Genomic DNA, 15165 nt, shown 5'->3' on the forward strand with positions numbered 1-15165 from the left:
AGAGAAACGGCTGCTTTTTGTTGGGATGCGTTCAGGGTCGGCCTTTAGAGAGCTGCATCTGAACCTTTCCTTTGTGTTCCGTGTGTGTGTGTGTGTGGGGGGGGGGGGGGGGGGGGGGGGATGTTATGCTCAAAATCATGAGGTCCAGAAGCGTCATCTTTACGTGCCATTCACACATTAGCCTCATGCGCCTCCTTGGGTATGTGCAGGTTGTTGTTTTTTTACAGTGTACGCCCAAAACTTAACTGAAAGACGATTGGTGATGAATCGGTACTTCCATCCCATAACTAAGGCCATTTAAAGTTTTTAAATCTCTGTGTGTGTGTGTGTGTGTGTGTGTGTGTGCGCAGAGGACGTGGTGTGAAAGATCGCTGTGTTGTAAAATGCCTTTTCTTTGTGAAGTGCACCGATGCTGGTGTTTATTTATTGATTGATTTTTATTGATGTGTCTCTCACCTGTTGTCCGTTTAGTTTGTCCATTCAGATATAAACCTAATAAATGTGTCCAGCCCGGAAGTCTGTCTTTGATGTCCCACTAATGGCCTCGCACAGTGCAAACAGAAAGAGAGAGAGAGAGAGAGAGAGAGAGGGATCCGGACTTGTTTACCTTTGGGGCAGGTGAGCTGCTGTTGCTTCCTGGTCTCTCGTGCACGTACGACGCACGCATGACGCACGCGGACCGTGTTTCTCAGTGAAAATCCAAACCTTCCGATCACATCGTGCTGCGGCAAGGAAGACCTAGAATGATGCCATTAAAACAGGATTCGGGGGGGGGGCGTTGGGGGGTTATTTAATTTGACTTGAGCGGCTTGCGGAGGAACCTGCCCGTCCGCTCGGAGCTGAGAGGAGGAGCCTGCGGGGGGGGGCGTGGGACTCCAGACAAAGGAGCAAACGGACAGCTGGAGAGATTACTCTTTAGAAGAAAAGAAATAGAGACTCCATGTGTGTGCGCGCCGCGCGGATTCATCTGTGAGCGCGGAGGTGTTGCCGCGGTTTCCTCGCGCCGCGTGGATCGCGTGGAAAAGTGTGGATTAATATAGTATGGGATGGGAAAGTGGCGCTGGGGCGATCGACGGCTCTGCGCGTAATTTGCGCCATGGGGGGCTGCCACAGTTACCCCTCGGCGACCAAGGCGGACAGCAAGTCTCTCCAATCGGCCAACATCGGCAGTGACAAACTGTAAGTGGGAACTCCTCTTCATCACTTGAGTCTGCTCGAATGCGAGGAAGGTTCGGCTGCGCGCGGCGCGGCGCGGCAGGAGTCTGCGCCCCACATATTTGTCTGATGGCATCAGCCAAGGGAAAGAATTCCTCCAACGGTTTGAGCACATGTGGACTCAGGTAGCCGAACCCACGCCATTGGGTCATAGGTCGTGCGTGTGTGTGCGCGCGTGTTTTTTCTGCTCAAATATTTGCCCCCCCCTCCTGCTGGAGGTGACTTCTATTTGGCACAGAGGTGGAGAGTGAACCGAGGGATGGGTCCTTTACGCACGAGAATGTTTACGCACAAACATATCCAGCAGCTCCGGGTTCAGCGCGTGCGCGGACAACTGGATGGATGGGTTTATGCAATGGAGCCGGAACGGAGGGAGTGTTGGAAGAAGAAAACTCTTACAGAAGTACCCCCCCCACACACACACACACACACTCACTAGAGGGGGGGGTCCAGCTCCACAGGGCGCTGCGTTTCTCTTATCGCTCCACGAAGAACGCACTGAGCAAACTCAGCTGCTGCGTGCGCGTCTAAAAGTGAACGTGGCAGCTGTTTGGTACCAGGGGCGTCACTAGACCCATTTCACTGGGGCGGGGGGGTACCTGCGGATTCAGCACGCCCCCTGCGGTGACGTCATCCTGACCCACCCTGCTCTGTTATGCAGAATTCGCGTGTACAGCTCGACGCGCTTTAGATCCTCACCTTTCCAAACTGTTTCACTTCTTTACTCGAATGAAGGTACGAAAGGGAAAATGAGCCCCTTGGAAGATGTTACTACCGTTATTACAACTGAATAACATAGTATCCTTATTTAAGAAAAGAAAAAGGAGAACAGAAAGATATAGATCAACAAAGAATCACCTCGTTATTAATCTTGTTTTTAATATGAACCGGTAAATGTTTAAAGTGCACCAGTTTACTTTAAATCCAAGAAAATCAGATCCTTATGTAAACTATAAACATATTTCAACCAATTGATCCATTTGATACTGAAAAATAAACTGAACTAAAATTAATAAATTGTAACAAATTGATCAAAACCATTACTTTTGACATTTTAACCTACAAAACGGCGTTTCTTTATAGCCGAGGTCCTTTCATGCGCTTCTTCTTACATGCTTTTCTTCTATTGTCTTGTTCCCCTGCCGTCCGTGATGCTCTGACGGATGTGCCAGAGGATCATCTTGTCTTCACTTCGCTGTCCCTTCCGTTTAGGTTGGAACACGTCTTGACGTGTAATAACACAGAAATAATCGACGAGTTATGGGCCTGTTTTGAAAATACAGATAGTTGTGATAAGTGGTCAGAAAAACCAGAATCAAGAAAAGTACAGCTAAGAAACAAAAACAGGAAACAGATCTTTAAATGGCAGTCATTTATTGAGACTCGTGTGGTTGGATCTTCAAGCCTTCTATTTTACAAGTTTATGCTATTATCATTGGGATTAAATCAAATGCCTGCATGCAGCAGGCGGTCAGGAAAAGAGTCTCCAACAACACCTTTTACGCCATTAAATACTCCGTCACCTACTCGAAACCGTTCCAGCAATCATGCAACGCACATTCACGTACCTTCGTCTGTGCAGCCTTCGTGTTTGCATAAAGTCAAATCATGCCAGACTTTCCAATGCTACGTTGGCGTTTGCAAACATCATTCATTTCCTGCCCTCACATTCTCCAGACTCCCAAACCGCCAGCCCCGTGTTGCTGCATTCGGCAGCACGACCTGCAGCTTATCGGTAGATACAGGAACAGAGATTCGGCAAAGCCCGACAGGATCGCCCTTTGGTCATTACCTGGCACACTGTTAGTCTTGGCGTTATTTGCTTCGTGGCGTTGACCTCTGCAGCAAGTACTACAAGCTACAGAACTGCTCAGACGTGTGTGTGTGTGCGTGTGTGTGTGTTCCAGCCACAGACGGCGAGACGGATCGGGAGAGTCTATCTGCTGGCGGCAGCAGGAGTCATGACTCCGGTGACCCATCGGTTGTTTTAACACGTCTGCCTCTCGCTTCATTAGCTCTGCTCTGTCTCTCCAAGGGGAGTTAATAACAATAATCTGGAGGAGCGTCCGTACCTCCGGCAGCAGAACGTGTGCCAGCGGATCCCGCACACAGACATGTCAACCCTCACAGCTCTGCCGCCTGGAGTCGACAAGAGGGAGTGGCTCGCCACCAATAGTGAGTGGCCGCCATTAAACACAGTGCATGCCTGACAGTTTTACACCACTTATCTCCCCACACACGTGGCCAAAGGGTTAATGAGATGAAAGTTTCTGCTTATTATTCTTTTTTTTTTTTTTTCCCCAGCAGTAGCATTTTTCAAGAATATAAACCTGTTCTCAAGTGCGCTGTCTGAGTTTTGCACTCCCAGCACCTGCCCGACTGCCTGCGGACCAGGCAACACGTGAGTCACATACCCAGAGAGCGTCAGCGTACCAACATGACATGTCATTGGAAGGCTGTTTGATCAGATCTCCTTTGCTGGGAAGTAATCAGTTGAGGTATTTTTGGGGCATCTTGTGATGCCGTTTGGAGGAGACTCTGGTTTAGGTCCAAAACTCATTTGAGCAACGACGTCCCTCGTCTGACCCGAGGATACCAAGGATCGACCCAGGAGGGTCTGGAAATGGTTTCTTGGTTGGATGGATGGATCGCAATAAAAAAAATAATTACCCAAATCATGGAAGTGTTGACAAAGTAGTTTGTTGACCATTGTCAATAATCAAGACCTGTTTGTGTATAAATAGATTGTAGTTTGTCTTCAGGTTGTTTTGAGCAACACAATTAAAATTTGTGGGTCTTGTTGAGAACACTTCTGGACCAGAGATCTGTCGAATTTCCTCAAATGACATCACTCGAGGCACCTTTAGCTCCCTCGCAGTGGACTGCATAACGCACAGGAAGGACTTGCTTAGGATTCTCAGTCCGGTGGATTCATGGGAATATCATGATACTGTGAGACTGAAGACACTATGTTGTCTTAAAGATCACGTGTGTTGGTGTTGTCAGGGTGTATGCTTGGACCGATGATCACGGCAGGAAGCTGAAGTGCTCTGCCCCGCTTTACTTTGACTATGCCATGTCATACATTCAGGAGCTACTGATTGATGAAGATGTGTTTCCCACAAAAGCAGGTAAAACACTTTTTTTTTGCACTGTTCTGCGTCAGACTCCAAATTGCCGCTAAGCTACGATCTCTTCCCTTGTTTCCAGGCTCCGTGTTTCCGACAGGCTTCATCTTTCTTGTCCAGAAGGTGTTTTTGCTGTTTTTCCGAACGCTCGCACACATTTACTGCTCTCACTACAGAGAGACACTCGAACTGGGCCTGCACCCACACCTCAATACTCTCTTCAAGCACCTCACGCTCTTCTGTGAACAGAATGCCCTGTTGGAGTCAGAGGACACCGAGGCACTGCAGGACCTCATCAAGGCTCTGGAGCAGCAAGGCTGAGCCTGAAGAGCAAGCACGCATATATAGTTCACGCAAAGTTCCATCACAAATATTTAATTATTTAATCTAATTATAAAATCTATATTGTGTATCTAGCTCTTTCTGGACAAACTTCCTTCATTTGTGTGTTTGTGTGTGTTTTTTTTAAACGATCTGGAAGTTGTAAAATAGAAAGTACTGTTTGTGAACAGCATGCCGGAGAATGAATACGTCTGTCAAAGCATCGAATCAGGAGCGTCCAGCTCCTGCTGTGTGTCTGTCATCGGCTAATGTGGCGCCGTGTGAACGTGTAGTGTTGCATGTTGCATTTTAACATAATGGTGCCTTATTATAATGTTAAAAGGTCGAGAGCTTCAAGGTAAATGATGTCTTACTCTTCATTAGCGTGAATAAAAACCATCAACCCGTGTCTCTTCCCATGAGATGCACTGAGCCAGGCGTTTAACTCCTGACAGAAGGAGCCGTTGTGGATGCCGTCTGCATCGACATGGAACGACACGGCTCATATTTGCACCCATTTTTATTATTATGTATTCAATAATAAACATTTTTTTATATAATTCTCTGTGTATGGTAGATTTGACATTCAGACATGCAGTCACAATCAAATAAAAGCATTTAGCGCCACTAATTTCACATCTAATTCTAACTCCTGTTGCCTGGTTTCTGGGCTTTGCGTCATGCCCGCTGGCGTTTTGTTTGACAACAGCACCATCTGCTGGCAGAATAGGAGTGCGAAGTCTGTTTGCTTTGGCAGCCTCCTGGAAAAAAGTGAGCATAAAATGCTGAGTGGGTTATGTAGGATGTGAGGCTGATCCACGTGCACACACTTCCAGCTGAATAGTGTTTTTTCTAGTGTGATGTTCATTTTAATGTTTAATTTATTGCTGCATTGTTTTGATGTTCAGTTACTCATGCAACACAGTTGTGTGCAAGACCATCCATATATGGAGTTGTTGCCTCTCGGAAAGTCAGGATGACCTGGTATGTTCTGGCCAAAGTTTCCACATCCTGTTACGTCTAAACGTTCCCCTCGCTCTGCACACACACACACACACACACACACACACACACACACACACACACATATCTAAGTGTAAAGGAAAAGGACAAGCCTTGTTTTTCAACTAGTCTCCATCTAGTTCCCGTGTTCACTCTGAAGCTGAAAGAGCTGGAGCCTTGTCTGGTGGCACTTTGAGGTGTTGTTCAACAAATGTATGTAATTTAACAAATAAATATTTGAACTACTTTGTCTTGTTTTGAGAAAGCCGCTCGCCATAATGAAATTAAATGATTGAATATAAATTGGACTGAATTAATAGATATTTTGACTATTGGACAGCCTCTGAGAAACACGATCAAGGGGGGGAAAAGGAGCTGAAGATTTGTGGAGCAAATTAATTTAGACTTCAGAAGGACATCAACACTGTAATAGGCGCTGGCTTTGACGCTCCAAAGCTGTGAAAAGTCATTCCAGTCGTAAGTCACGACGTCAGGGTCATGGAGTGAGAATGTGCGGCTACAAAACAGGTACTGACACTGGTTAGACTAGCCAGACTGTTATGGGCTATTCTATATTTAGACATAATTGTGAAAAGGAAAAAAAAAAGAACCAATGGCAAAACAGGATAGTATTTTACTGACTAAAGACATGTGCACAGATGTTGACATATGCATATACTCAACCACTCTGTAAAATCTGTCTCCTTTGTAGCTCCTAAATCAGAAAAAATCCCATCTTTGCTCCTGGTTGAGAGATGATTTCCTCTAATCCTAGTCTCCACAATCCTTCCTGTCTTCTGCAAAGCACCAGAAATATTTCAAATTTGATGTCCAATGCAGGCATTTATTGTTGTGTCATATGCAAAGCGCTCTCTGTTGATTATGATGCAACTTCCGTGTTGCTGGTAATCACTGAGTTATGCAAGAGTGTCTCCCAGAGCACACGCACAGCGAAGACTGTATACTAAGATAATTATCTTAACGAATTAAATAACATTTCTCCTAATCGGTGTTGGATCTTGGAGCTTCAACAGATGCGTGTTTTATGAGCTGCGTAACAATTTATGCTCTTTGGTTTGACTTTCATTTATTTTCTGAGAATACTCCAAAGCTGATTCATGAACGGCAGTGGACTGAGAAACTCCAACAAACTTTCAAACAACATGGTGGTGAGTAGATAAGACATTTCTTTTCATTTAGGGGGGGGGGGAGTATTATATTTCATGAATGAACACGAGTTGTATTACAAGTTGTATTGCACGTAGATATTATATCTATGTGTAATACAAGCTGATTGAAGGCTGTCATTATCTTTGGCATTCAATGGTATCGTCTCCGAGGCCTCCAAAGCCGCTCCCTGCACGGCAGCGCGGAGGAGTGCTGCACCAGGTGCTACTCACACTCCATCAAACACTCTTGATTTGCTGTTTAGATTCAAGAATGGTGGATTTAAATGTAAACATTTAGTATACAAAAGCAGTAAAGAGATTTTTTTCGCACAAACTTTCCACCACCAAGCATGGAGTGAATGAATAATGCACAATGTAAGAGAGCTTTGAGTTTCTGTATAGAAAGAAAAGCACCACAGGGGTCAGTGTTAGGTCCGAAACTGTTTATACTTAACATAATTGATATTTGCAAAGTCTCAAAAAACTTAAAATTAGTATTATTTGCAGATGAGACCAATATCTTTTGTTCTGGAGAGGACTTACAGGAATTAATGGGGAGGATCCACACTGAAATGGGCAAACTGAAAATATGGTTTGACAGAAACAAATTCTCATTAAACTCAAGTAAAACAAAATTCAGCAATTGCAATAAAAACAATTAACAAGTTCAGATACAAGTAGATGGGGTCAATATTGAAAGTAATATTAAAAATAAGTTTATTGGGGTAATAATTGATGATAAATGAAACTGGAAGTTTCATATAAAACATTTACAAAGCAAACTGTCAAGAAGCATTTCAGTTCTGAGCAAAGCAAAACGTATTCTGGACCACAAATCAGCCACATTCTCTACTGTTCATTGATCTTACCATATTTACATCACTGTGCAGAGGTTTGGGGCAATACTTATAAATGTACAACACAATCACTATCTAAACTTCAGAAAATAGCTATTAGAATAATTCACAATGCCGGTTATACCGCATGTTTTTATAGATGATTTATGAATTAGCTTATTTACTCTTTTTATTTTCTAATTTATAAATAAAACATCCAGAAAACAAATGTGGCGCATGTCGTTCAAGAAGAAGTTCTAGAGGACTAATTAGGTTGTTCGTTAGTGTTCAGGTTGTCGAGCAGGACAACCTGAACACCCCCCCCACACACCCAGTCAGGCTTTATAAATGAGAGAGCGTCAGACTCCAGTTGCTCCCCATGTGAGCCTCAATATGCTTCTCAGTTCTCACAGTTCGTGTTGCGGAGGAGAAAAGGGCCTTGTGGGGAGAGCGTGGAGCTGTCAAGGTCCCTCATCCTCGTGAAACAAACACATTTTTAATTTGTCAACTCCAGAGATTTCCACCGATTTTTTTGCGCTTTCAAAACATAAAACCTTTGGTCGCCTGAGATCCGCCTAAAACCAGGCAATGCATTTCCTCTGCACTATGGTGAGTGCACTTTTCCTGTTGCCTGGCTTCCTGCCTCTGGAGATCCAGCCCCAGGCTTTGACTCTGAAGAGCCTCACTCATAGTCACAGGTAACACCGCCACACTCAACATGTGAATACTGAGCTGTTTTTGTTGAAGGTGACTGACTTGAATAATATATATATATATAAAAATAACTTATTTTGAAATTAAAAAGCATCCACTACAAAATGTTTGGGGATAATATGTTATATTATTTCTCTTTCTGGTATTGAATGTGATCTGATCTGTTATCTCAATTGACTGGCCCTTTAGTTAAAATGAAATTAAAACTGGGGATGTGCAAAAGGAACGAATGACACGAGGACAAGCTATGATTTAATCATATAATGTAATATTCTTCTTGCCTGATCAGTTGCTAAATCTTTTTTCTGCATCAAGCCTCTCCATTGCTTTGATTTGCTGCTTTCTCCTGTTTTACGTTACAGTAAATTTAATCTCTTTGGGTTTCCCCTTTTCCATGGAATACAAAAAAAAAAAACACTTAAAGGTGTTAACTGTGAGGCATAGGGGAACTTGTGATCCACATTTTTGGCTCAATGTTTTTGATTTTAGTCATCAATAAATCAATTAAAAACAAATCAACAGTAATGAGTATAAGCCGGTGGTTGGAGACCAAACAGTGGCGAAAGGGCAGCAGAATGTGGCTCACTCTCTGGCATTCATTAACGTGAGAAAAAGGTTCACGAGCAGAATGAGGCGATTCCTCTCAGCAGCGGGAGGTGAGACAGAGGTGACGGTGATTCAGTTGCATTTGAGGCAAGGATACACCCCAAGAAGGGAGCCAGAATACAAGCTTAGAACAAAGTAGACTACACTTTATTGAATCTTGCACAACAGGGATTCAAAGATTTTCATCACAATTTGAACATTTATTACTGTGATATTTTATAACTATATTTTCTCAACATCTTATTTATGCATGTTTGTTTTCTCAAGTCTTAGGGAATAAGCATTCATTTCTTTTTCTTTTTTTTTATATGTAAGAAAAACGTCCTCTCTAAAGAGTTGAGTAGATCGTAGTACCCAGTAGAGGATTTGAGTGTAATAAAGCACTGATGGATGTAACATAATGCTGCCACTGGCTCTTGACAACGTGCCTGAAAAGAAGACAGAATAATTGAATGATGGAGCAGTGAGTTAGGGAAAACAGAAAAAGTGGAGACGCAAATGAGTAGACCCAGTAACAATATCTGAAACAGTAGGGATCTGTTAGACACAAAACCTCGACTTTGTGCAAAGTAGTTTTTTAAGAGTTACGACAGGAAGTGTGTGTGTGTGTGTGTGTTTGACTTTGCCCAGAAATTCCACAATTCAGCAGCCAACAATATTCAAAGCTAACAGAATTCGGCACCCTCACACGTTTCCAGTTCCTGCTAGGCTAAAGCATAAATAGTGAATGAATGTGTGAGTCCGAGGTGTCCAGCCAGAAGCCCGATTAGAAATTAGAATACCAGTCAGGATCACCGTTCTTACAGGATGAAGATCATCACCAAACAAACACAAACATGATCTGGATTTATTTGTCCCTGCTGGACTTTCGGCTTGTCCCGTGAGGGGTCGCCACAGCAAATCAATGTTCTCCACTTCACCCTGTCCTTTGCATCGTCCTCCCCAACACCAGCTGCTCTCATGTCCTCCCTCGCTACGCCCATGCATCTTCTCCTGGGTCGTCCTCTAGCCCTGTTCCTCTGGATCTGATCCAGACTGACTGTGCAGCATCATGAGTGAACAGGCTATGCCTGTCGTAACATTGTCTTCCCCTTCTCTGTTTCTCTCAGGTCGAGTTCGCCCACAACCTCTAAATACCCAACGCCTTCTAACACAACCACCAGGCCTAGAGCGGCTTTCAGCCACACTACCCAGGGAGATAGATATATCATTTGGAAGGCCCGGATTCACAAGGAGGCCCCACGGAGGTCAGCTGACCAAAGCGACGCCGTGCCAGAAGCCTGGCAGCGTGGGTCGCGGGGTCGTCGCCATACCGGCATCGGAGGCTGGAGGGGTCATGGACATCTGATGAGAGTTGGCTGCATCCTGGGTACCTGTCAGGTTCAGAACCTCAGCCACCGTCTCTACCAGCTGATTGGACAGAGTGGAAGGGAAGACTCCTCCCCTATTAACCCTCGCAGTCCCCACAGCTATGGCTAACGCCACACATTGATTTGAGTCAGATGCCGTCATTAACAGTTATCGGCAAGTTAACGATCTCATCTGATTAGCAGTAAAAAATATGATAGTGGTTTCTAACCCTTCGCCCAAAACCCCACCGTGCATCTGTCTGCACGCTTCTAACGAAATAGAGGACAACTATTCTCATGTCTTTGTCCGCAACACATTATTTTTGATTGGATGTTATTATTTTATGTGTATGTTTGTACTGGTTTAATCATTTATAAGGCCTTATGTTGTTTTGTTTTGTGTCGTTGCTGTTGTTGTTATTGTTTGTGGTGTCATGATAAATGTTAAGTATTAAAGTGCTGTTTGAAATGTTCCAGTCTGCTTCTATTCTGTGTTTGCTCGGCATTTCTCTAGTGTCTGTTGGCTTTCTTACAGGTCAAATGTTAATAGGGATGCATGAAAACACTTTATTGTTCATTATGTTTGACTTGAATTTGGGAAAAAGTGTTATTTAACTCCAGATTTTTCTACCCACGGTTTAACATTTTTTCTGGTGAATTATATTTTTCATAGGGTTGATTGTGAATGAGAATGTTTGTCTCTCAGTGAAGTGAGGTTGCCTCTTCATTGATGCCTTCTGGGATAGATTCCTGCACCTTTTGGTGACTCTGAAGTTTATTGGAAAATGGATGGAATATAGTATGGCCAGTCTAAAGTGTGAGAAGGATTATCTTTTTTGGGGGTTAATAGTAAACATGCACTACCGTTCAACAGTTTGTGATCACCCAGACCAAGGAAGGTCAGTTTCATAGCTTCTCTAACCAGCTAAACTGTTTTCAGCTTGTGCTAACATGATTGCACAAGGGTTTTCTAATCATCCATTAGCCTTCTGACGCAATGCGCAAACACATTGTAGCATCAGAACACTGGAGTTGCTGGAAATGGGCCCATAAATGCCTCTAGTCTGTAGAAGTTGCAACAAAAAGCAGACATTTGCAGCTAGATTAGTCATTTACCACATTAGCAATGTGTACAAAGTGTATTTCTGATTAGTTTAAAAGTTATAATTGAAAAAAAAAACTGTGCTTTTATTTAAAAAATAAGCACATTTCTAAGTGACCCCAAACTTTTGAACGGTAGTGTAAAAAGAAGAAATGTAAATGTTTAATGAAAATCTTCAAAGTCATTCTACGTCAGTCAAATCATTTTATGTGCTTGAAAAATTCTCCCTGAACACAAACACACACATGAACACATGGTCAAGGTTCAACACGGCGTACCCCATTAAGGGAGCTGTGGTTAAAGTCTGACTGGGCGTTGCCCCACACTTTATTTTGGCCTATCGTACAGTCTAAAACGGCCGGATATAAACAGGCGGGGAGGCAGTCAGCCAGCAGAGGACCAAAGACACCGCACCACAGACCTCATCCGCCAGCCATGAGTGCCATCAGCATTGTATGTGTGGCTTCAATACACATGGAGGATTTGTTACCAGTGTTTTTATTTTTATTTTATTTTTTGTAAATTTCTCAATAACATTTATGTATTTTTGTTCTTTGTGGTGTTTATTATTTCAAATGCAGGGTCCAGACCCCACTATGGTATACCAACCAGAGATTGGGATAAAGGAAACTAAAAAGAAAGAGCAATATAGAAACTTTGAGGTAAGCTGGAACACTCTCCTTTATTAGGACGTGCTTTTAGGGAAAATTGTAAACTCCGGAATAAGAGACTTGGTCAAATGTGCCCAACCCTGGGAGACAATTTGAATGTTTAATCTTGATTCGTACACTACAGGGCAACATGACACAGAATAATATGGAAATGAGCTTCTCAGAAACATTGATTTTCACTGTTCCTTTGAGTCAACAGTCCGTTCAGTGACTGGTCAAAAGAATAAAAATTTTTAATTTTTCATATTTATTATTTAATTGTGGACATGTGTTGTAAAAATGTAATTGTTGAGTTTTGCCAAATGAGAAACAACAAATATTTCTACTATAAAACTATACCGACATGCTGTAAATCAATCGTGGAGTTGCTTTGTGTGTGTATGTGTGTGTGTGTTTTAGAGCGGAAGTCTAGTTGATCGTGTATTTCACACGTACAAGATGATGCACACCAACCAGACGCTGGACTTTGTGAAACAAAAGGTGAGCAAATCAAGAGCATGTTTACAAAAACTCAACAAATGTACAGAAATACTACGGGAACAAAACACATCCTGTTCAAATTTTGTCAACCAATCAAAAGCATGGTTTGATGAATAGCTTTTCTTTCTTGTAGTGCAAAAGGAAAAAAATGGCCAAATGCAGCAGCTTTGTGACTATTTCAATGTAAAACAAAAGCTCCTAAAAGTCAAACATTCCACAAAAAAATCGTTCCGCATGTTTATCATTTTAAGAAGTCAACGGGTAATAACAAGAAGTAATATTGCACAGGTGAATTCTTTTCTCATGACTGTTAGACCTTTGCGGAGGTTCATAAGATCGGTTTCATATGTACAAATCGGCCGATCGATCGGTGCATCCCGAGCCAAAACTAATCTGAAGTGATTTTCAATTTTAAAGCATAAAAAATAATTATATCTTTATTTCTGAATATTTGACACGAAAAAAAAAGAGGTTTTCTTATATATTTTATAAAGAGATACTCTTATCAGTTCTGTGACTCCAACCCCCCCCCCCCCCCCCATGCAGGAAGCTGAATGGGCTGGCTGCACACACACCCAGATGAGCATGATGGACGCCATCATGTCTTTGGACGATGTGGTGGATGAGTCTGATCCTGATGTGGACTTCCCAAACTCATTCCATGCTTTCCAGACAGCTGAAGGGATTCGCCAAGAATATCCAGACAACGGTACCACAATAGGGGTGACATAAATATACACAGAGGCCGTGTAGAAGTACACTACTCTAATAAATATCTGCATTCACCGTCCCTCTGTAGACTGGTTCCAGCTGGTGGGCCTGATCCATGATGCGGGGAAGATAATGGCTCTTTGGGATGAACCCCAGGTGAGACACAGGTGCAAGAGAGGAGGCTGGTGCCACGGTTCCAGCAGGGATACTCAATCTCCTTGCCTTCATAATGCTCTCTGCGTTGAGATCCGATCACCCCTGACACCACATGCTTTCAGTGGGCTGTTGTCGGCGACACCTTCCCGGTGGGCTGCCGGTTCCAGGACTCCATCGTGTTCAGAGACGAAACCTTCCAGGACAACCCAGATGAGAACAATCCCAACTACAAGTTGGTATTTCTTTTGTTACAATATCTATGGATGATGTCAGCTTGGTTACTTCAAGCTGTTATAGTTTACTAACCAGTCCTGCAAGTGACTAATTACAGACCACAGACATCCATATTCTATCGTGAAAAGTAATTCCTTGATTTATTCTCCAGGGTTTTTGCCTTTACTTTAAAAGTATTCAGTTATTTAGTTTAATTATCCTCTGATGTGTGTAATTCATGACTTTGAATTTGATTGGACGGAACAGAAAAGGACAGAAATGATCTAAAACACAGGCAGACTTAATGCACTGGGATTATGTTCACGTCCTTAAAGCTTTTTTTCCACCCTTTTTAGTACTAAATATGGGATATATGAACCAAAATGTGGGCTGGACAGTGTCCACATGTCCTGGGGCCATGATGGTAAGAGACTTTCAGCCGTGCCAGAACACAGCAAACGCAGACACACAAGTTGTGTAGCATATTACACATAGCATTGATTTATTGGTTCATCTACATCACACCTGACCTCCTCTGTTGTGATCACCAGAGTACCTTTACAGAGTTCTGAAGTTCAACACCTGCCCCATCCCAGAGGAGGTCAGTAAATTATAATGGTTCACAAACGGGAGTTAAAGTTATCATTCATAGTCCTAGTTTACAGGCTCATTTATGGATCTACGTAGTTTTTTCTGGCACTTTTCAGGGCTTGTACATGATTCGCTTCCATTCCTTCTATCCCTGGCACACCCATGGAGACTATATGCATCTCTGCAATGATAAAGACCTGCTCATACTGCCCAGTGTGCAACAGTTTAAGTGAGTATCTTCATTTGTCACCCGCACATCATCCTGCTCACTGTTTTGACCTGAAGCTGCATTTTCAAATCCTTCTCCACAGCAAATTCGACCTGTACACGAAAAACACCGACCTGCCTGACCCTGGGAAGCTGAAGCCGTACTATCAGTCTCTGATAGACAAATACTGTCCTGGAATACTGAAGTTTTGAAACGGAACAGCTGCAGCGATTCAAAATCAGATCATCCAGTGTCGAGGAGCCCTGTGAGCTCGGATGGATTATCATCTCTGAACCTGAATACTCTTATCTGCATAATCATTATAATCAACAAAGTTTACTACTAAATTCAATATATAAACATCTGTATACCACTGCTTAAAGTAAAACCAGACTAACTACATCTGGTGTTTATGAAATCACAAATTAAATTGTCAAACATAAAAAACAACAACATTGTATTATTTGTGTAGGTATTTTATTTTCTTGAAGAAAATAATTTGACAAGAATGTATCATCACATTTCTGATGTGAACAGAAACAAACTACTTCTGTATAGAGGGTGCGCCAACATACCACAGACAGGAATCTGGGAGGAACTATAGATTAAAAAAGTGAAGTATGAAAAAAGTTCTGCATTTAGCTGAATGAAGAGGAAGAAAAGTTTTTTTCTTGACCACCAGAAATATACAAA

The 15165-nt window shown here is 42.7% G+C and overlaps 3 protein-coding genes across 4 annotated transcripts; all 3 read left to right on the forward strand.

The window, feature by feature from the left end:
* The first annotated feature begins 896 nt into the window (after window positions 1-896).
* LOC137894268 (MOB kinase activator 2) lies at window positions 897-5236 on the forward strand. Its single transcript, XM_068739747.1, has 5 exons — window positions 897-1179; window positions 3251-3390; window positions 3520-3616; window positions 4222-4346; window positions 4426-5236. The coding sequence occupies exons 1-5, from the start codon at window positions 1097-1099 to the stop codon at window positions 4662-4664; spliced, it is 684 nt and encodes a 227-aa protein (XP_068595848.1). The 5' UTR covers window positions 897-1096; the 3' UTR covers window positions 4665-5236.
* Window positions 5237-6784: 1548 nt separating this feature from the next.
* miox (myo-inositol oxygenase) lies at window positions 6785-14714 on the forward strand. 2 transcript variants are annotated; one of them, XM_068739922.1, is made up of 10 exons: window positions 6785-6835; window positions 12024-12104; window positions 12513-12593; window positions 13140-13302; window positions 13393-13460; window positions 13583-13692; window positions 14030-14097; window positions 14225-14274; window positions 14381-14493; window positions 14576-14714. In XM_068739922.1, the coding sequence occupies exons 1-10, from the start codon at window positions 6785-6787 to the stop codon at window positions 14682-14684; spliced, it is 894 nt and encodes a 297-aa protein (XP_068596023.1). In that variant the 3' UTR covers window positions 14685-14714. The 2 variants fall into 2 exon arrangements, with proteins under 2 accessions (XP_068596023.1, XP_068596025.1); XM_068739924.1 differs by lacking the exon at window positions 6785-6835 and adding an exon at window positions 11878-11895.
* adm2b (adrenomedullin 2b) lies at window positions 8260-10795 on the forward strand. The gene is made up of 2 exons (XM_068739740.1): window positions 8260-8369; window positions 10101-10795. Exons 1-2 carry the CDS (start codon window positions 8260-8262, stop codon window positions 10468-10470), a joined length of 480 nt encoding a protein of 159 aa, XP_068595841.1. The 3' UTR covers window positions 10471-10795.
* Window positions 14715-15165: the final 451 nt, after the last annotated feature.

Source organism: Brachionichthys hirsutus, chromosome 5, assembly GCF_040956055.1.
Source record: "Brachionichthys hirsutus isolate HB-005 chromosome 5, CSIRO-AGI_Bhir_v1, whole genome shotgun sequence".
Taxonomy (NCBI): Eukaryota; Metazoa; Chordata; class Actinopteri; order Lophiiformes; family Brachionichthyidae; genus Brachionichthys; species Brachionichthys hirsutus.